The 22,845-nt window shown below is 38.3% G+C and overlaps 1 protein-coding gene across 2 annotated transcripts in view; it reads right to left on the bottom strand.

The window, feature by feature from the left end:
* Nucleotides 1-22,845, bottom strand: part of NDUFAF2 (NADH:ubiquinone oxidoreductase complex assembly factor 2) — a 165,941-nt gene that overhangs the window by 42,904 nt on the left and 100,192 nt on the right. For both annotated transcript variants that reach the window (XM_070774650.1, XM_070774651.1), the window contains exon 3: nt 9,099-9,139. In XM_070774650.1, the coding sequence (XP_070630751.1) occupies nt 9,099-9,139 (41 nt within the window). The remainder of the gene's footprint in view (nt 1-9,098; nt 9,140-22,845) is intronic.

Genomic DNA, 22,845 nt, shown 5'->3' on the forward strand with positions numbered 1-22,845 from the left:
ATGACTAGCCCGGCATTTCATGAGGTTTTTCTGGTTACTTCCTTGTGAATTGATTAAGGTTGTTAGTTTAAAAAAAAAAAAAAACTCCATGAATGATGTCTTACTCTCACTGTATTATACAAAGAAGCATACGTGATGTGCTTTTGACTAACTGATTAATTAATTTAAAAAGAAAAAAAAAAAAAAAAAACAGCTGTACTGAAAAAAAAAAAAAAAGTGGTATGGTGAAATTTGTCCACTATAAAGTTACTTTTTCTTTTCCTTTGTAATTAATAAGTAATCTGTAGGGCGATACTTGAGACCATGTAAATATGCTATTCCCCCCAAAAATCTGATCCAATGGTTTTAATATCCACTAATGATTTTTCCTTGAATCAATTATCACAATGACAGTTGAAAAATGGTGACTTTCCAACTCTATTATTTCTTCTACATTTATTGGTTAATACCTAATTGCTTCTTAAATAGATTTTCAACCAGGTTACATTTTTAGCATCAGCCTCAACTCCACTTTCAGGTTCCTGGCACTGCTAATTACTGAGCATTCTGAGATTCTGTGGTTTAAACTGGGTTCCTTCTAAGCTTTCTTCTCTGCTAGGAGTCATGCTTCTTAGTTTCGCTAAATTTGCTAACATTTGCTCATCTGCTTTTCCAGTTTCTAAAACACTGTTACTGCTGTTGTGTCTTCAATTTTTCATTGACCTTGTAAATTTATGCTTTTAAAAATAAACCCTTCACTTTCATTTTCACTAAGCTCAAAAGGAGAAAGTAAACTCATATGTTTAAAACTGGCTAACTTTACTTAGAAGTCCATTTTTCTTTCCCTGCTTTCAAACTTTATATAAATGATACTGCTTTAGTCACTCAGACATGTCTGACTCTTGGACTGTAGCCCACAGGCTCCCCTCTCCATGGGATTTATCAGGCAAGAATACTGGAGTGGGTTGTTGTTTCCTTCTCCAGGGGATCTTCCCAACCCAGGGATCGAATCTGCATCTCCTGTGTCTCCTGCACTGCAGGCAGTTATTTATCTGCTGAGCCACTGGGGAAGCCCATAAATGGTAATGAAATCTTCTGCAACTTGCTCTTTCTACTCAATACTATGTTTCTGAGATTTATCTATTTTGATACATGCATCTCTAGTTCATTCACTTTAAATCAATGATGTTACAAGTCAGAGTATGAAGTTGGTACAATTTTTTTATCCAATTCCACCATATTTCCAACAGTGATACTGTGAGCTTTAGGGCAGAGGGTCTATTTTTGCCTAAGAACATACACTCCCCATACAAGTCTGCAGAAAAATAGGATTATATATGCAAAACATTAACCCTAAAACATTTCAATTCTGTAACTTATAAAATGAGCTAATAATACTAGGCACCAAGAACATGCTCAACAAATACCAGTCACTTGGAGACAACAGTGAGATGGGGCTCAAAAATTCAGAAAGAAGAGTCCTCTCTGAAAGTTAAACTGCAAGATAGGCCAGGGCAGAGATATGAAAAGAGTAAAACAAAAGAAGAGCTGCAGGGCCAGCAACATTTGACCATAATATAACTACTGTAATAGCAAAATAAATAATAGGTCAATTAGAAAAGAGAAGCAAAGAAAAAAGGGAATCATAGAAACAAATGCTGACAATCCATAAAAACACTGTTCACAGGAAGAAAAACCTTAACAAGCATGTGGCCACTTTTTTCCATTCCAAATCATAAGGCTATTCATGTGGTCAGACTATCCCTATGGTGAAATGGACACAACAGGTGATTCTGGGCCTGATGCAATTAAACATTAATTTTACCACTTAACTTTTCTCATCCAAATATCATACTCATATCCTACTGCTTTTTCCTATGCCAATTTAATTTACTGTAAATTAATATACTGGAATTCTGGCAACACTTACAAACTCTCTTGTGTTTTAGTCACTGTGGTATCTTTCAGAGCCAAATCACTTTGGACACGGACAAAAAAGGAGTCATTGGAGCCTTCAGCCCAGACCTGAGAACAGGGCCAAGTTAACAAGGTGCTACCTCGCAGCTCCGGCCTCTCCTTAGACTACAGTATCTCCATGCAGCTCCATTCTCTACTCATTTCAAGAATTTCCTCTTCCTCTTTCATGGAGCATGCTTGTGGGCATGTGTGCTCAGTCATGTCCAAATCTTTGTGACCCATGGACTGTGACCCACCAGGCTCCCCTCTCCATGTGATTTTCCAGGCAAGAATACTTGAGTGGGTTGCCATTTCCTTCTGCAGGGGATCTTTCTGACCCAGGGATTGAATCTGTGTCTCTTGGGTCTCCTGCATTGTCAGGTGGGTTTTTTTTTTTTTTTTTCCTAGCTGAGCCACCAGAGAAGCCCTTCAATGAGCATATGTATTAAAAAGGAAGTGAGTAAGCTCTAATATTACCGCTTTCTTCTACTGTCTGTAAACCTACTGCTGAGTCATATATTTTGTCAATGCATTTATTCACTTTTTCAAACAGAAAACTGTGTTTCCTACTGTCTTGTCAGTATGAAAGCAGAAGCAGTATTTCAAAATAACTTGCTATATATGGCTTCTAATAGGACATAGTTAAGACTATGAAAAGTCTACCTTATTACTTTTTGTGAAATGTTACTTCAACTTGTATTGAACTGATGAACAGGCATTGAATGATATTGGCAACCTGAAGTAAAATGTGAATTTTCATGAAAAAAAGTACAAGCAATGCTCAATTTCAAAATATATTCAGTTTCTCAGGGTTATTTTATAGTTGGCTGCTGGAAATTCAAACTCTGTCATTTCCTTCTCCAGGGGATCTTCCCCACCCAGGGATTGAAACCGGGCCTCCTGCACTGTAGGCAGATGCTTTACTGTCTGAGCCGCCAGGAAGTCCAACTCTGTCATACAAACCATGTAATATACTTACATGGCATTGAGATTTTCAAGTCTGTCAATAAAAGTCTATCTAATAATGAATCAGGTTCTGTGTTAAGTGTTTATGATATATAAATTAATAAGACATAATCCCTGTGCCATATAGCCCATAATATAGTCTGAAAGATGGACAAATAAAATAAGTAATTATAATACTGAACTCAAAGGCTTATATAAGTACACAAGGCAGTGTAGTTGTATCAAGAAAGAAATGACTAGCTCTGAGTTAATAAGCTGGGGGAAAAGTTGAAGAAAGGATTATAAATTTTGTTTTTGTTTTTATTTCTTTTTAACTGAAGGATATTTGCTTTACAGAATTTTGTTGTTTTCTGTCAAACATCAACACGAATCAGCCATAGGTGTACATATGTCCTCTCCCTCTTGAACCTCCCTCCCATCTCCCTCCCCATCCCAACCCTCTAGGTTGATATGGAGCCCCTGCTTGAGTTCCCTGAGACAAACAGCAAATTCCCATTGGCTGTCTATTTTACATATGGTAATGTAAGTTTCCATGTTACTCTGTCCATACATCTCACCCTATCCTCCCTTCTCCCCGTGTCCATAAATCTGTTCTCTATGTTTGTTTCTCCATTGCTGTCTTGCAAATAAATTCATCTTTCTAGATTCCATATATATGTGACAGTATACAGTATTCATCTTTCTGACTTACTTCACTCTGTATAATAGGCTCTAGGTTCATCCACCTCATTAGAACTGACTCAAATGTGTTCCTTTTTATGGTCAAGTAATATTCCATTGTGCATATGTATCACAACTTCTTTGTCCATTCATCTGTCGACAGACTTCTAGGTTGCTTCCATGTTCTAGCTGTTGCAAAGAGTGCTGCAATGATTTTAGATGAAATTAAGCTTGAGCAGAAGAGCCCAGCTGATGGAAAAGAAGACATTCAACTTGGGAAATAGCAAGGAGTACCTTTGAAGGTAGGATAGATATAGCAAATATAGAGAGGAAAGCTAGAAAGTCGGGCTCGGCATGAATCAGGAAGCTGAAATAGTATTTCAAGGAACTAGATTCTTTTGGCCAGGGCTTCCCAAGAAGTGAGCCTAAAAACGGATTCCTTCACCTTCAGGTGGCCTATAACTGCTGAGTTATAGGGTAGGAAGAAACTGTCAGTTTTTTAACGTGGTTATATAATTTCCCTACCAATCACTATACGGTTATATACGTACATTTACTGTTGTTCTAGTTACGGCTACTGTCAATCTTCTAAATTTTAGCCATTTTCATAGATGTGTGATGGCATCCCATTATGATGATGAGTGACGTTAAGTATCTTTCCATATGCTTAGTGGCTATTCTTGAATCTTATTAAAGCCAATTCAAGATTTTCACCCCATTTTTATTAGCTTTGTCTTCTATCATTGAGTTGAAGTGGTTTTTATACAGTCTGAATACAAGTCCTTTGTCAGATACATGTACTGGGATTATTTTCTCCCAGTCTGTTCCTTTCTTCATGTTCTCTTTTGATTTGAGCATTAGTTTTTAATTTTGATTAGGTTCAATTTATCAATGTTTCTTCTTATGATGGTGCTTGCTATCTCCTGTCTTTCCCAAAGTTGTGAAGATATGCCACTGATTTCTCCTTTTTCTATAATTTTATTTCATTTATTTCTGGCTGTGCTGGGTCTTTGCTGCCATGCAGGCTTTTCTCCAGTTTCAGCGAGTGGGGGGGCTACTCTTCACTGTGGTGCACACGTTTCTCATTGTGGTTTCTCTTGTTGTAGGGCATGGGCCCTCAGGTGCACGGGCTTCACCAGCTGCAGTTAATGGGCTCTACAGCACAGGCTCAATAGTTGTGGCTCACTGATTTAGCTGCTCTGTGGCATGTGGGATCTTCCCGGATCAGGGATCAAACCCGTCTCCTGCACTGGCACACAGATTCTTTACCACTGAGTCACCAGGGAAGCCCTCCACTATGTTTTCTTGTAGAAGCATTATAGTCTTAACTTTTACGTTTAGTCTAGGATCCACACCTTTAATTAATATCTGTGTATGATGTGAGGTAGGGATTGAGTTCAGCTAGGATATTATTCCAGCTTGTTATAAAGACTCTTCATTTCTAATTGTGTTCCTTTGGTGCTACCACCAAAAACCAGCTGGTTGTACACTATCTACTTCTAAACTCTCTATTCTTTTCCATTTATTTGTTTATATATCCTTATACCAGTACCACGCTGTCTTAATTACTATGGTTTTAGAGTCAGTTCTCTAATTGTTAGAGCATAAGTTCTCTAATTAGAGCATAAGTCCTCTAATTACTGTCTCCTTTTTCATGATTGCTTTCAGCTACTCTAGGTCCTCTGAATTTCCATATATATTTTAGAATCAGCATCTTGATTTCTACCAAAATAAGTCTAATGGGATTTTAACTGGATTTTTACTTGACTGAGTCTATAGAGAAGTGGTTTACAAAGTATGGGCTCTGGATCAGCAGCATTAGTTAGCATCACCAGGGAACTTGCTATAAATACAAATATTCAGGGCTTACTCCAGACTTTGTGGATCAAAAACTCTGGGGAAAAGGTTCTGCAATTTGTGTTATAATAAGGCTTCTCTGTAACTGATTCATGACAAAGTGCTAAGAATTACTGCTGCGAATCAGTAGCTTTTGGGAGAACTAACATCTTAGCAATACTAAATATTCCAATCAATGAACAGATATATCTCCCCGTTAATTTAGGTCTTTCCCTAATTTCTCTTACCAATGTTTTATAGTGTTTAGTCTATATGTCTTGCATATAGTTTGTTAAATTTATATCAGGGTATTTTATGCTTTCTAATGCTACTGTAAATGGTAATTCTAATTGCTACTAGCTACCTTCAGCTATGAGCCTGGCAGGCTATAGTCTATGGGGCTGCAAAAGAGTTGGACATGACTTAGGGACTAAATAACAAACCTTCAGCCATAGTCTATAGATGATATAGTGGAAGTCTATTTGGGGGTGGGAGTTCACTAACAGATTTGAAAAAAAGTAGAGAACTCAAATTACTGGCAGCATCTTAAAAACAAACTAGTTTTAAAAGATATGCAAGAACACAGGAGGTTGTTTCCAATGAACTAACCATACGCATTAAGCATGAGCATCTACAAAGATTAGAAAAAGGACAACCAGACACAATGCTCTCCTGTAGTCTTGCCAAACACTTTACACATTCTTGACAAAAAGATCAAACATCAGTATCTAGCTGCTGGATCCAGCTTCCAATCTGGAAGACAGAGGAACAGGAGAACATGTTGGATTATGCAGAGAACATGCGTGCGTGCGTGCTAAGTCACTTCAGTCTTGTCCAACTCTTTGAGACCTTTTGGACTGTAACCCATCAGGCTCCTCTGTCCATGGGATTCTCTAGGCAAGAACACTGGAGTGGGTAGCCATGCCTTCTTCCAGGGGATCTTCCAACCCAGGGATCTAACCCACATCTCTTATGTCTCCTGCATTGGTAGGCAGGTTCTTTACCTCTCACGCCACCTGAGAAGCCTACACAGAGAGCACAAGATTAGCAAAATTTAGACTGTGGCAAACTTTGGTTGGGTTTTTCAATAGATAAATCTGTCAGGAAATAAAAGGGATGGAGGAAGAACATATAAACTGAAAGAGACTTAAGTATGAAGTTTTTACAAAACAGGCAAGTCTAAACTATAGTGTCCATTTGGCTGAGAAGAAAGATTATTTAAACATGTGAGGAAATGATTACTACAAAAGTCAGGGTTCCAGGTTGCTTTTGTGGGTAGAAAGGAGGTTGTATTGAGATGGGGCATATGAGTAGCTGGCAAAGTTGTATTTCTTGATCTGGGTGGAATTTGCCTTATAATAACCTGTTAAACAACCCCATTTAATTCTTGTGGTTTTCTGTATGCATGCCTTATTTTTACTGTAAATGGGTTTTTCCTCTCCCTTATGATGATATATGTAGACTCTGGGATTGAAAAGTTTGTAAGTTGTAATGGTAGAATGGTGTTGGTGATGATATGAACTAAGGTGTGGTTATGGAAGTGGTTGTTCTTTGAGCTAGGGATACAGGTGAGGACAAAGTCAAAGAACTAAATGGCTAAGAACTTGGAGAGACAGTGACAGAAAAAAACTGGAAGTTTGGTTCTAATCGCTGCCATCAGTGTGGGAGAGTGCCCTGGATATTAGCAAAGATAAAAATGATGAATAGGTTGAAAGAAATCTACTTAGATTGCAAAGGTACTACATTCTCCTGGGCCCACAAAATGGAAGACTATTTTAGAAACCATAGGGGAAAGGTCCTACTTTCTTTCTATGCGTTGTAGGAAAATGAGCACAATCCACTTCAAGGAAAGAAGAGACTCACTATCTTTTAGACACAGGTAGATTTTAGTAGAGGTTCTGTGGTAGAGAAAGTTCCTAGAACAATATCAAATGTGAATGGCAATTTGCTAATAAAAAAATGGAAATTCCTGAAACACAATGGAAACGATCAGGAGGGAGAGAAGAGGATGTGTGTGTGTGTGTGTATTGGGGGCCCACAGACATGGGGGCTCTTCTGTATAAAGAACACTGCAACTAATAGTATATTTGAAAAGAGGAAACAGAGGGCTCCTTTTCAGACATTTGAGAATGTGAGCACCATGGATGGAATGACCTGGTCTCACTGTTTTAACTGGAGCTTGTCTGAGATGATGGGATTACCTAACATTTACAGGAGTGGTGACTTAGGCCTGATAATGGCAGTTACTTCCATCTAATCACTTTACATGTATCTAAAGAAGGCTTCCAAAGTCCTGAGGATAGAAGAAGCACCCGTTTCTCTAAGAACAGTAGCTCTTATTGTGGCCAACACAAGAAGGGTTCCTTGATCCATCCTTAGCACTGGAAACCACAGAAGATACTTCTGCATACTGGATCACATTGATTTTTTTTTTCCACTTTTATTCCAAGGTTCACTGGATACTAGAAAAAAGAGTCTGAGAAGTGTAGGACAAGGGTAAGATGGAAGCAACATATAAAGCTAAAAATAGGCTTAGTAATATGCTCACTTAGACCTTGGTCAGACAAACGCTGATAGGGTCAGTCCAAGAGGAATGGAACAGTAAAGATAGGTATGCTAATTTACAGGTTATCCTAAACTCTTCCTTGGAGTATCCACCTCTTAAAAAGTGTGGCCTGAGTATTGGAACTCATTTATGTTGTCAACAAGGTTTGTGGTAGAGAGGGAAAAGAAGAATCCTCAATAGTAAAACAAAAGGAATAGGCAGTATATTAATGAATTTGAAAACTTCCCTCCTATGAAATACATTTATCTCTTACAAACATTTTGCTACTGTTTTAAAATAAAAATTATGAAATAAGTGTTTTGAAATTATGAAATAACCATTTTTTAATCTATTTTCAATTGAAGGATAATTGCTTTACAATATTGTGCTGGTTTCTGCCATTGAGATAACCATGTTGTAAAAACACAAATACCACAGCTTTGCTATGTTTTTCATTCTGCATACCACCAAAATTATGCTTCTAAAGCTTTTATTTTGGCTGCTCCATGTAGCTTGCAGGATCGTAGTTTACCAGTCAGGAACAGAACCCAGGCCCTGGGCAGTGAAAACGTGAAGTCCTAACCACTGGACCACCAGGGAATTTCCTATGTTTCTAAAGTTTTAAATACAAATTCAACTATTAGTTACTGAGTGCTACCTATTACCTGTTAATTGTATATTTTAAAGTTTCTTCAGGTACCTGATGGCATTAAATTTACATATAAATTATAAAATTTTATAGTTTTATATAAAATTAAGGGCAAAATAAACAGCATGATTTGGATAGGACCAAGAGATTTAGTGTTTCTCAACTCTTCCACCGAAGCATCCATATCAGAACAGAGAACTCCCAGAGGCCAGGGAAATGTTCTGATGCAAGCTGCTTTAAGTCCAAACATCCTCTAAAGTATTTTTATTTTGTTTTAAATTGTTATCACTTCACTTAAAATTTTATATAAATTTTATGTTACATTCCATGATTTGTACATTTATTACAAATATGTTTGAAATTATTTTCTATGGAGTAAAATTAACATTTTGGAGAGGTGGCATCACATATGTTTTAGAGGTTTCATGTATCTCTGAGAGTACAAACTCAATTGAGAAGCACAGCATTACAGACACATATTTGAATATTTTCCTTGTGTATTCTTACCTCCATAGTAGGCGGAGTCTGTCTTGTTTTTCTGATCCAAGCTAGAAAGAAAAATAATAACTAAATATAAGTTTTCTATAAACTGCACATTTTATTTACCCACGCACGAAACAAATATGTATTAAACACCTGCTATATATTGTTTTAGGGCTTCCCAGGTGGCGCTAGTGGTAAAGAACCTGCCTGCCAATGCAGGAGTCATAAGAGACATGGCTTCGATCCTTGAATTGGGAAGATGCCCCGGAGGAGGGCATGGCAACCCACTCTAGTATTCTTACCTAGAGAACCCCATGGAAAGAGGAGCCTGGCAGGCTATAGTCCATGGGGTCACAGAGTCAGACACGATTGAAGCAACTTAGCACACACGCATGTTTTAGCCACTAGAGAGACAACAGGGAACCGAACATGTGTTCCCTCCTCTTCTGGAGCATATATACTGGCGAAGGAGCATATATACTGGTGAAGGGGCCGCAGAAAGGAGTCACCAAAACATACGTCAGGTATGATCTGTGTCATAAAAAATATGTGAGTGTGGGGAGAGTGTAAAGGGGACAGTTTCATAACTAAAATCATACCTCATAAGCATCTGAATTCAATTTAGTATATAATGGCATATAGGCCAAATGATAATGCGGTAAACTACAAGGCAACATTAAACTTATCCTGGTAACGTTAACCAATTATTGCTCAACATATAAAAGAATGGATGGAGAAAAGTTTTCATTTTCAGAGACTTCTCTTCTAATCTGTTCTGGCAAGCAGTCTATCTCCTACGGTTGGCATGACAGGCCTTAAGCTCCAACACTTGGGAGATGAGATGCACAGCAGACAGTTCATACTTGTCAAGTGCCTACTGGACACTGAATACTGCGTTAGATGCTTTACAGCAACAGGAAGGGAGTGGAGGCAGCTGCCTCTAAGGAAGTGTGTCAGAATCACATGAAGACATATAGTACAGTGCTTAGGAGAGCAGAGGTAGAATTTTGGGGTTCAAATCCCCACTCAAGTACTTATAGCTGTGTAACCTGAGGCAAATTATTTAATTTTCTAGACATCAGATTCCTCATCTATAAAATTATGATACTAGTGTCTACATTTTAGGGTTATTGTGAAAGTTACATGAAATAATATATATAAATTCTTAGTTCAGAGTCTGGCATACAATAAACATACAAGTCTAAGTTTTTGCTATTTTTCAATAAACCTGTATTTTTTTTTTCATAACAGACTCCAAAAAGCAAAGATCAACAAAACTTGCTTGACTTATGAGGACATATACTGATATACTTGCAAGGAATATGGTCTTTGAAAAGTAGAAACTATTTTATCACTTTAGTTGGTTCAATCTTCATTACAAAATTGTGAAATATGCTTATTTGATAGAAAAATTAAATAACTTTCCCAAGTTTACACATTAAATAGTAACGGTGGAATTTGAATCCAGATCTGACCCTGTCTCTGGCAGCAATAACCATCCATGCTCTACTAAGCAGTTTCTCAAAGTTTATAAGCAACAAGCAGGGAACACTAAACTAGGAAGAGGAATAGGTCACAACACGAACTACATGTCAGAAAATAAGCATTTTTAACCCCATTTTACAGATTGGGAAACTGAGGTTCAAGAAGATCAGCAACTTGCCAAAACTCACATATCTGGCAGGTAACAGACTGAGAATCAAATGTTGGTTTACTGCTAAGTCACTTCAGTCGTGTCTGACTCTGTGTAACCCCATAGACGGCAGCCCACCAGGCTCCGCTGTCCCTGGGATTCTCCAGGCAAGAACACTGGAGTGGGTTGCCATTTCCTTCTCCAATGCATGAAAGTGAAAAGTGAAAGTGAACTCGCTCAGTCGTGTCCGACTCTTAGCGACCCCATGGACTGCAGCCTATCAGGCTCCTCTGTCCATGGGATTTTCCAGGCAAGAGTACTGGAGTGGGGTGCCATTGCCTTCTCCAAAATGTTGGTTTAAATGGCTCTAAAATCTGAGCTCTGTCCATTCACCAGCCACCTTTTCTTCTGACGCGTTAGCTCCAGTAGCCTGTCTGCTCCAAGTAATAGCAGCAGGACCCATTCTCATGACAAGCCCAGTAGTGAATGACTGTGAGGGAGGAAAGAGCAGCATTCAGTTGTGGGCCTGTGACTGGTTACTTCACCCTGCTCTGTTCGCTCTGGCACTAACCCCATACATGTATTTTCAATACAGTACCCAGTGTTTTGCCTTCTCTATCTATTCCTGTTTCTGAACTTCTATCCGCGTTGTTATCATCTGCATTCTCTTCTTTTTGGCTTCCAGCTCTATTTAGTTCATTTTTAGCTACAACTTGCACAGATTTTATATTCCTTTCTAGGCTGGAAGTTTGTTAAGGGCAGAATGTATCCATGCGAGATTTATTTATCTACCACCTAAATGCTTTGAAAGAGTAGGTACTTAAATACAGTTTTTGAATGAGTACTTCCACTGTAAAAATATTCACTGTAATGGGATTTTGACCTGTATTAAAAAAAATCCAGCTTAGCAATATCAAGATTCTTCTGCACAATCAAGGAAATAAGTAAGCTATGGAATTTTTCAACTGTCTCTTTATGGTAAAAATATTGTCTATATTTATGGGCACTCTTCTCCCTAGGAAAGAGACTGCTTTTAAAATAATTCACTATGAGCCATGTACCTTAAAAATGTTTTAAGCAATAAATATTCAGTTCTGATTAAGATTATAAAGTTAATTCAGAAAAATCAACTGCTGGGGGGGCGCACTGACAAACTATAGACTGCAAGCAAAATTGTAATGCGTGGCTTGCTTTTTATTTTTTATTTTAATGGCTGAAAAAATAACCAACAAAGAACAATATTTCATGACATATGAAAATTACACAGAATTCAAATTTCAGTGTCTGTAAATAAGGTTTTACTGGAACACAGTCATACTTCCTTATTTACATATCTATTATAACTTGTGCTACAGTGGCAGAGATGAGTAAGCTGTAACAAAGACCATACGGCCTGCAAAGTCTAAACTATTTAGCATCTGGCCCTTTAAGGAAAAGTTTGTCAACTTCTGTGCTAGGGCTACCATTAAGTATAATCCTTTTAGCAATTATATATCTTGATTTTAAAACACTTTCATATATTATCAAAACACTTTGATAAATTATCAAAAATGTCATTATTATTACACTTTTTTCACTTTGCTGTACACCTGCATCTAACACAATATTGTAAATCAACTATACTCCAATAAACATTAAAAAACAAAACAAAAAACCCCGAAAAAACGATTACACTTTTTACCTGATTGCTATGTATTCTAGAGTCTGTGAACACTAGCACTGACATTAGATCATCCAAAAAAGTATACTGGCACAATAACACACTGGCACTATGAGAAAAACAACAATTTGTCTTACTGATGAGTCTATCAAACAGAATTTTCAACTTTTGTTTTCATAAGGTTGAGAAAAGAAAAATACTTCAGTAGAATCTTAAAATTTTCTTAAATCTTAAAATTATTTTAAAATTTTCTTAAATCTTAAAATTTTCTTAATCTTAAAATTTTCTAATCTTAAAATCCAAAAATTTTAAAAATTTTATGTATTTATTTATTCATGGCTGCACGCGGGCTTTCTCTAGTTATGGCAAACAGGGGCTACTCTCTAGTCGCGATGTGCAAGCTTCTCATTGGGCGGGCTTCTCTTGTTGCTGAGCACAGGCTCTAGGTGCACGGGCTTCAGCAGTCGTGGCTCGCAGGCTCTAGAGTGCTGGCTCAGTATCTGTGGTGCACAGGCTTAGCTGTCCTTTGACATGTGGGAATCTTCCAGGACCAGGGATTAAACCTGTGTCCCCAGCATTAGCAAGTGGATTCTTAACCACTGGATCATCTGGGAAGCCCTCAAATAATTTTTTTTTTAATTCCAAGGTAGATGAATAGGTTGAAGAAACTCTGATATGTGTTTTTCTAAACCCTACTGGTTTTGTATAAGTTTATAAAATTCATTCATAGATATAATATTAAGTATTAAGGTAATATATTAATACAACCTAGACTATTCATTCTCATCAGAGACTCTTCTCTAAGGAAAGATATCAGGGCTTCCTTTAACTTTGTTTTAAATGGTTCAAGGAAAAGAGATTTTTATTTAGATAGATACATGTAATTTCTGAAATAAATAATCCTACAATATTTATAATTCTACAATAACCAGATACTTGAGATGTCTTCTTGAGATGATGGTTGATGCCTGTTCAGTGTTATGTATCCAATAAAGGTTACAGCTGGAAATTTTCAATGTTATCACTCATTTATATAATCATCCCTTGTTTCCCCATCACTACATACAGCAAAGGAAATGTCTTGCTAAAGGCTGGCAAAGGTTATAAGGAGGAAGGAACAGAAATAAGCACTAATATCAAATCATTACATTTCTTTTTTTTTAACTCAGAACAATCTGGAACTGAACCTCTATTCAATTACAAATTATGTAATGATTTTGCCATTGCTAATTATATTTGTATGATGGATTCTGTATCAGTCTTCATTATAATGTAACTATTGTTTGAACAGAATATAGCAAGTTAACTGGACAGTTTATGCCTTAAGATCCTAGCATTCTTTTACCAATGCTCATTTGCATTCTCATCAGTATGCATGAGGTTTTCACTGAACTTTAATACTCTTATTGGAATATAACACACTATAATGAGTGTAGAAGTGAACATGCAAGTTGAATATCCAATTAACCACTAAAAAAGACTAGAAGATGCAGGTAGAAAAACACTTGATGAGGCATACCTTCTTCAAACTTCGGTAAGAACTGAAAATGGCTAATACACTTTTAGAAGTAGCATCAACAGGGGTTGAGGTAAATGAGACCTTTATCACTAGATTCAGTAGGTGACCATTCAGAACGAAATTATAGGTTTACACACCATAAAGAACATATAAAAAAAAGAAATCTGTATAAACTGTATTAAAAAAAAGAAAAAAAAAGACATTTTTAACTATGAAAACTCTTCAAATAATATATTATAAAATGAGTTATTTTCTAATTATTGACTCTAAAAAGTTTCTTAAGGATGTTATTAGATTTAGTTGGCATAATTAAGTTACAAATGTTGTGATGTTCATGGCTATTATTGTTCTTTTTCCTTAATCAACTTTATTGAGGTATAATTTACATACAATACAGTAAAACCATTTTAAGTGTGTAATTCCATGAGTTCTGACAAATGTATACAACTGTGTGACGAGCACCACAATCAGTGTATAGAGTACTTCCATTACCCTAAAAGTTCCCAAGTGTCTGACTACATGCAAACACTCACCTTAACTCATCCATAGCCCCCAACAAGTGGTGCTTTCTGTCACTGTTGATTACTTTTGCTTATCTACAATTTCATATACGTGGAATCTTATATTATATACTCTTTTGTGCTCAACATGCTGTTCCTTTGTTACTGTATACAGAAAACAGACTCTGAAGGTAGCCTGACAACCCCCACCACTTGGTGATTGTGTCTCTGTATGATCTCTTCCCCTTGAGTGAGCTCAGAACCTGTGACTTATTTCTAACTATGAAAATATGGCGAAGGTTATGGGATGCACATGCTTGTATGATGATGTTACAGAAAATATGGCAATCGTCCTTGTTGAAATCTCTCTTTCCCTCGCTGGCTGCAAGGAAAAAAAGGTCATGTTGGGGAATATCATGTGGCAAGTAACTGCTGGTGACCTCTGGGCGGTTATGGTGGTCTCTGGCCAACATCAAGCAAAAAACTGTTTCTCACAGCCCTGCAACCATGAGAAACTGGGTGCTGCCAACAACTACACGTGTGCAAAAGTGTGTCCTTCCACACTCAAGCATCCAGATGAGAATGTGGGACAGGCTGGGACCTGTGACCCTTTGTTGCAGTGCTTGCCCTTGGACAAATGTCTCCTGCAGCAACAAAATACAAAGAAACTATGAGGGACTAAAAATAACTACGTGCATGCACAGTTGGGGAAAATTATGAACAACAAGACATAAAAAGACCAGAAGAAAGAGCGGGAGCTATTGTTTAACAGGTACGGGATTTCAGTTTTAGAAGATGAAAAGAGTTATGGAAATGGATGGGGTGACAGCTCTACAACAAAGTGAATGTATTTAGGACGACTCAATTGTACACTTAAAAATGATTAAGATAGTAAGCTTTATGCTATACATATTTTAACACAATTAAAAAATAGTGTTGAAAAAACTGACTATCCATATCCATGTCCAAATTGACTGATATCTACACCAGGCACAAAATATAATTCAAAATGAATCAGAGATATAAATGTAAAACCACAACTCTATAACTTCTAGAAGAAATCACCAAAGAAAATATTTGTGAGCTTGGGTTAGGCAAAAATTTCCTATGTACAACAGTAAAAGCATGATGAGGCATAAAAGAAAAAATGATAAAAAACCTGATTTCATTAAAATCAATGTGTCTTCTTCAAGCAGCACAGGGAAGAGAACGAAAACACAGACTGGGAAAAAATACTTGCAAATCACATGTGTGGTAAAGACTTGTAAAGAGGACATATGAGAAATTCTTAAAAGGAAACAAATAGGGGAAAAAAGCCAACCAAATAAAAAATAGCTGGGCAAAAAGAAGAAGATATACAGATGGCACAGCGGCTCCACTTAACAATTGCTATCAAGTGTAAATGACCCCAGTGTCTTTCAGCTGGTGAACAGATTAAACACACTGGTATATCAACATGATATAATTCTACTCAGCAATAAAAAGGAATAGACCACTGATTCACACAAGAACAAATGAATCTCAAATGCATTAAGCTCACTGAAAGAAAGCTGTCTTCCGCTTCTACCCAAGATGGAGCAACAGGGACAAATGATATGAAACAGCAATTTTCCAGACAGTGGACATCGAGTAATAAATGCAGTGGTCCCTGGGAATGTAAAACAAACAAGAGTTTACCCTTACAATTGCCTCAGCTCAATGCTCTGACAGTTTCTAGGCTGTGGCAACAGCGAGGGGATCCAGCCAAAACCCACCATACTACCTAAATTATGGAGATGAGGCTGAGAGTCCAGGGAGAGCAGGGTGGCTACAATTCACAGGATAGACTACCAGACAGGAAACTGCTACAGAGAGCACACTCTGGATGGAGATTAGCAGAAGACCAAGTATTCAGCAGAGCACTGGTCAGTTCAGGGGAGTGAGGAACTCTGGACGTCAGGAAGAGAACCACTTGAAATGCTCAGAAGGAACAGAACTCAGGATTTGCACAGGGTCAAGAGCAATGTCAATTCCCACCACCCAGAGTGGAAAACCTCATTATTGATGGGGCAGAGTAGAGTGCTGAGAAACGATCTGCATCGACAGTGCAGAATTATTAGCTGCAGATGAAACTATGCTCTAGTCCCATCTAACAAATCTTAAAAGTCAGCCCTGAAAGGATCAACCTGTTTCCCAGTAATGTAACTGTCTCAGAACAAAGCTCAAATATACATACATATATATATATATATATATATATATATATATATATATATATATATATATATATACACACACACACACATGAACACAGAAATATCCACTATCCAATTAGGCAAAAATTTTAAATGTCTGACATCCAATCAGATATTGCCGAGCAAACAAAGAAGCAGAAAAACACTTCCCATACTGAGGAGAAAAAAAATCAACTTACCCAAACCAACTGAAAACAGATACAGATGGTAGAATTAGAAGACAAGAACATTAAAACAGTTACAACCGCATCCCATATGTTCAAAAAGCTAAGGGAAAGTTTGAACATGTTAAGCAGAGACCTGGAAGATATAAAACAGACCCATATCAAACTCGTAGAGATGAAAACTACAATGCCAACATGAAAAATACTCCGGATGGATTAATAGTTATTTGACATTGTGAAGGAAAAGATCAGTGAACTTGAAGACACAGGAAGAGAAACTATACAAACTGAAACTCAATGAGAAAACAGTTTCTACAGGTAAACAGAACATCTGTGAGCTGTGACATGCCTTCAAGCAGCTCAACGCTGCGAATGGAGGACCTGAAAGAGAGGACAAAGCAGGACACAGGAAAAAATGTTTGAAGACATGGTGGCCAAAATTTTTCTAAATTTGATGGAAACCAAATCAGTAGGTCTAAGAAGCTCAAGAAACATCAAGCACAAGAGATTATATCATGGTGCATCATAATCAAATTGCTCAAAACTAGTTAAAAAAAGAAAAACTTTAAGTCAGCCACAGGAAAAAAATACATATCACATATATACGGATAAAGATAAGCATGACAACAGATTTCTCAACAGAAACTTCCAAGTAAGGTAGAATATGTTAAAACTACGGAAAGCAAAGCAGCTATCAACCTAGAATGTTACATGCAGAGAAATATCTTTAAAACATCTTTTAAAAATATATCTCAGACATGCAAAAGTTGAAAGAGTTCAACGCCAGTAGACTCACATTTAAAGAAATGTTAAAGGAAGTCTTATAGACCAAAAGAAAATAATTCCAGATGGAAATCTGCATCTCCAAACAGGACTGAAGAACATTAGAAATGCTAACAATATGGATAAATGTTATATTTCCTTATTAATTAAACATCTCTAAATGCTAGCTCACTGTTTCAATAAAAATAATGATGTAGACTGTAGATTATAACATATGTAGAACTAAAATATATGACAGTAACAGAAATGTTAGAAAGAAAAAATGGTCGTATACTTCTATAAGGTTCTTGTACTCTGCATGAAGTAGAATAACTACATAAAGAAAGACTCTGACACATTGAAGATCGTAGTCTACAAGACCTAAAGCAGCCACTATAATAAGAAATCAAAGAAATATAGCCGATAATCCACAAAGGGAAATACAACTGAATCATAAACAAGCCTCAGAACTAGAAGCGGGGAAAGATCATGACGGTGGAACAGAATACTGTGGAGCTCACCTCCTCCAACAAATACATCAAACACAGCTGCACGTGGAACAATTCTCATAGAATACTTACTGAACAGGGTCAGAAGATCTCACTCATCCAAAGCTGCAAGAATGATCACCATGTAACTGGGAAGGATGAGAGGGGGGGAAAAAAAAAAAGGAAATAGGGACAGGACCTGAGCCCCTGGGAGGGACCTGTGAAAGAAGAAAGGTTCCTTTACCCTGGGAACTGCCTTCAACGGCTGGGAGATTAGCCAGGACAGACAGGGCCCTCCGGAGGCTCAGAGAAAAGTGCAGCCGCTGGCTTGTGGCAGGCAGAACCAAGAAGGGCCAGCACAGATGGTCCTGACCACCTCACTGCACTACCCGGCCCAAGATGGGAGTCTTCTGCTGGTGTGCACAGGGGCTGGGTGCTGAAACTCGACTTCAGTGGACTGCCCTGGGGAAAGGACTGGGGCTTGCTGCCCAGAGACAGTCTGCAGCGTGGCCCAGGCCTCAAACAGGGGTGTGCAAAGGCAGGAGACTGGCCGGCTATCGGAGCCCCGCACAGCAGCCTCACTCTCTTTCTCAGGTACTCAAAGCAGGTGTAGCTCCGCCTCCAAGAGGTCTGGCAGTGTGCAAGTGCCTGTGGGCAGCCGAAATGTGGAGGTGGGGTTGAAATCTGAGCCTTGTCCCGTACGTCTTTGGAGGATTTAGGTGCTGGCGCCTCTGTAAGCTCAGCGCCCTCAGGACATCCGAGGGAATTACTGGTACTCCTGTGGGTGTGCAGGTCTGGCACTAGCAGCTGCAGGCTCTGCAAGTGTGCACATGTACAAGTGCAGCTGGATACTGGGCTGACCCTGCAACTCCCACAATGGGGCCAGGTGTGAGAATACACGCAACTATGGCAGGTCCTAGTACCTAACTTCAGCGGATCTGTGCCATCAGAGCTGTGCTGGTGACTATGTGAGCCAACTGCCTGCATTCCAGTGGGTGAGGAGGGGCCCGGGTCAGTGCCCACAAGAGTGCATGTTGTAAATGCACACATCAGGCGGCTGGCAACACCACAGAGTGCATGTCTTGGAATTCTCGGTAGCTCCTCTCCCAGTGGAAGTACTCTAGTCCCACCTACCTCACGCCACAACTCAGAAATGGACCTGGAGGCTTCTACTCCAACTAGTGGGGAGCAGATGCTGCCCCAGACAGGGCTGTGACAACCACAGAACAAAGAAGAGACCCCGCTCAACATCCAGTTGCAGGCTCTGGTCCCCTCAATACTGATGACATCCCCTATCAAGGGATAATGGCCAACAGACACTGAGGAAAACTGTAGTAGGCATCTGTTCTAAAAACATCCCTGTGAGGTACCATTTCACACCAGTCAGAATGGCTGCAATCCAAAAGTCTACAAGCAATAAATGCTGGAGAGGGTGTGGAGAAAAGGGAACCCTCTTACACTGTTGGTGGGAATGCAAACTAGTACAGCCACTATGGAGAACAGTGTGGAGATTCCTTAAAAAACTGGAAATAGAACTGCCTTATGATCCAGCAATCCCACTGCTGGGCATACACACTGAGGAAACCAGAATTGAAAGAGACACGTGTACCCCAATGTTCATCACAGCACTGTTTATAATAGCCAGGACATGGAAGCAACCTAGATGTCCATCAGCAGATGAATGGATAAGAAAGCTGTAGTACATATACACAATGGAGTATTACTCAGCCATTAAAAAGAATACATTTGAATCAGTTCTAATGAGGTGGATGAAACTGGAGCCTACTATACAGAGTGAAGTAAGCCAGAAGGAAAAACACCAATACAGTATACTAACGCATATATATGGAATTTAGAAAGATGGTAACAATAACCCTGTGTACGAGACAGCAAAAGAGACAGTGATGTATAGAACAGTCTTATGGACTCTGTGGAAGAGGGAGAGGGTGGGAAGATATGGGAGAATGGTATTGAAACATGTAAAATATCATGCATGAAACGAGATGCCAGTCCAGGTTCGATGCACGATACTGGATGCTTGGGGCTAGTGCACTGGGATGACCCAGAGGGATGGTATGGGGAGGGAGAAGGGAGGAGGGTTCAGGATGGGGAACACATGTATACCTGTGGTGGATTCATTTTGATATTTGGCAAAACTAATACAATTATGTAAAGTTTAAAAATAAAATAAAATTTTAAAAAAAAAAATAAATAAAAAATAAAAACATCCCTGACACTGAAAAATCTTAGACTCACATTCTCAATACTGAAAGTCTGAGATCAAGGTGGTGGCAAGGTTGGTTTCTTCTGAGGCTTTTCTCCTCAGCTTACAGATTGCAGTCTTCTCCCCGTGTCTTCACAAGGTCCCCGCTCTGTTCACACCTCTGTCCTAATGGACTTTTCTTATAAGGACATTAGTCATATTGGATTAAGACTTGTCCTGAGGACCTCATTTTAACTTAATAATCCCTTTAAAGACTGTCTCTAAATATAGCCTGAGGTGTGCTCAGTTACTCAGTTGGGTCCAGCTCTTTGTGACCCCATGACTTTTTAGCCCATCAGGCTCCTCTGTCCCAGGCAAGAATACTGGAGTGGGTTGCCATTTTGTACTCCAGGGGATCTTCTCGACCCACGGGTCAAACTCACTTCTCTTGCATCTCCTGGATTGGCAGGTGAATTCTTTACCACTAGCACCACCTGAGAAGCCCCTAGTCTGAAGTACTGGGGGTTAAGACTTCAATACAGAATCTGGGGGTACCCACTGTAGCTATAACAACTAGGAATGAAAGAGATTAACACCACACAGCTTCTGAAGCTATTAAAAGAAAAATAAGATAATACTATGGTCTGTTTTATGCCCCCCGCAAATTGGAAACTTAGATGAATTGGCAGATTCTTTGGAAAATACAACCCTGCAAAGATCATTCAAGAAGAAACAGATAACCTGAATATCCTGACTAGTAAAGAAATTATGCCAAACTGCTTCAGTCATATCCGACTCTTTGCAACCCCATGGACTATATATAGTCCACGGAATTCTCCAGGCCAGAACACTGGAGTGGGTAGCCGTTCCCTTCTCCAGGGGAATCTTCCCAATCTAGGGGTAAAACCCAGGCCTCCTGCCTTTCAGGCAGATTTTTAACCAGTAGAGCTACCAGGGAAGCCCTAAAAAAGTAGTATAACTCAACACAAACTCTTACAGACTTGTGAAGAAGGAATACATCCAAATGCATTTCACAAGATCAGCATTACTCTGATATGAAAATCACAAAAAAAACAAGAAAAAAAGAATTACTAACTAGTATCCCTCAAGAATACAGATATAAAAATTCAAAATAAAATTTTAGATAACTCAAAAATACATTTAAAAAAGTAAAACATAAGGAATAAGACAAGACTGTTAATTCTTATCTCTTCTCTACTAGACAGTTTATTGGAAGTTCTAGCCAATGCAAATCAGTGAGAATAAAACAAATTAAAGATATCCAAGTTGGAAAGAATTAAGAAAAATGTTTTATTCACAAACAACATGATCTTCTACATAGAAAATCTAATGGAATTATTTTAAAAAGGCTACTATAATTAGTAACTGAATTTAGCAAAGTAATGGATACAAAATCAATATATAAAAGTCTACTGATATTTATTCGATAATGAGAAATTAAACTTGAAAAAACGTTATCATTATGATATCATCAAAAATATGAAGTGGTTAGGAGAAAATCTGACAAAAAATGTGCAATATAGGTACAATGAAAGCTACAAACTGATGAGAGAAATTAAAGAATGCCTAAATTAAATGAAGAGATATACAATGTTCAGGGTCAAGAGAGCCTTATTGTTAAGATATTAGTTCTCTGCAAAGAGATCTATAGATTCAACACAATCCCAACCAAAAACCAAGGAGGTATTTTTACAGAAATTAACAAAGTGATTCTGAAATCCATATGAAAATACAAAGGATCTCAAATAGCCAAAACAACTTCAAAAAAGAAGGACTAACAGTACCTGATATCAAGACTTAGAAAGCATGTTGATGGATGGCAAAACCAATACAATATTGTAAAGTAATTAGCCTCCAATTAAAATAAATAAATCTATAAAAATAAATAAATAGCAGGGGGCGGGGAAGAAAGCTGTGGTACATATACACAATGGAATATTACTCAGCCATTAAAAAGAATACATTTGAATCAGTTCTAATGAGGTGGATGAAACTGGAGCCTATTATAGAGTAAAGTAAGCCAGAAAGAAAAACACCAATACAGTGTGCTAATGCATATATATGGAATTCAGAAAGATGGTAATGATAACCCTGTATGTGAGACAGCAAAAGAGACACAGATGTATAGAACAGTCTTTTGGACTCTGTGGGAGAGGGCAAGGGCGGGATGATATGGGAGAATGGCATTGAAACATGTAAATTATCACATGTGAAACGAATCGCCGGTCCAGGTTTGATGCATGAGACAGGGTGCTCGGAGCTGGTGCACCGGGATGACCCAGAGAGGTGGGATGGGGAGGGAGGTGGGAGGGGTCTCAGGATGGGGAACACATGTACATCCATGATGGATTCATGTCAATGTATGGCCAAACCAATACAATATTGTAAAGTAAAATAAATAAATGAAAAAAAAAAAAAAAAAAGAAAGCTAAAGTTATCAGGGAACTAAGGCCCTAAGTCAAATAGCTAGGAAGAACCTGAAGCCAGGCACTGGCCATCTGAGTGAGCCTGAAAATAGATCTTCCACAGCCTGAGAAAACCATGTGAATGAACTTCAAAACAGAGGGGCCCTGAGAGAAGCACTGAG

This window comes from Bos indicus, chromosome 20 (genome assembly GCF_029378745.1).
Source record: "Bos indicus isolate NIAB-ARS_2022 breed Sahiwal x Tharparkar chromosome 20, NIAB-ARS_B.indTharparkar_mat_pri_1.0, whole genome shotgun sequence".
NCBI lineage: Eukaryota > Metazoa > Chordata > Mammalia > Artiodactyla > Bovidae > Bos > Bos indicus.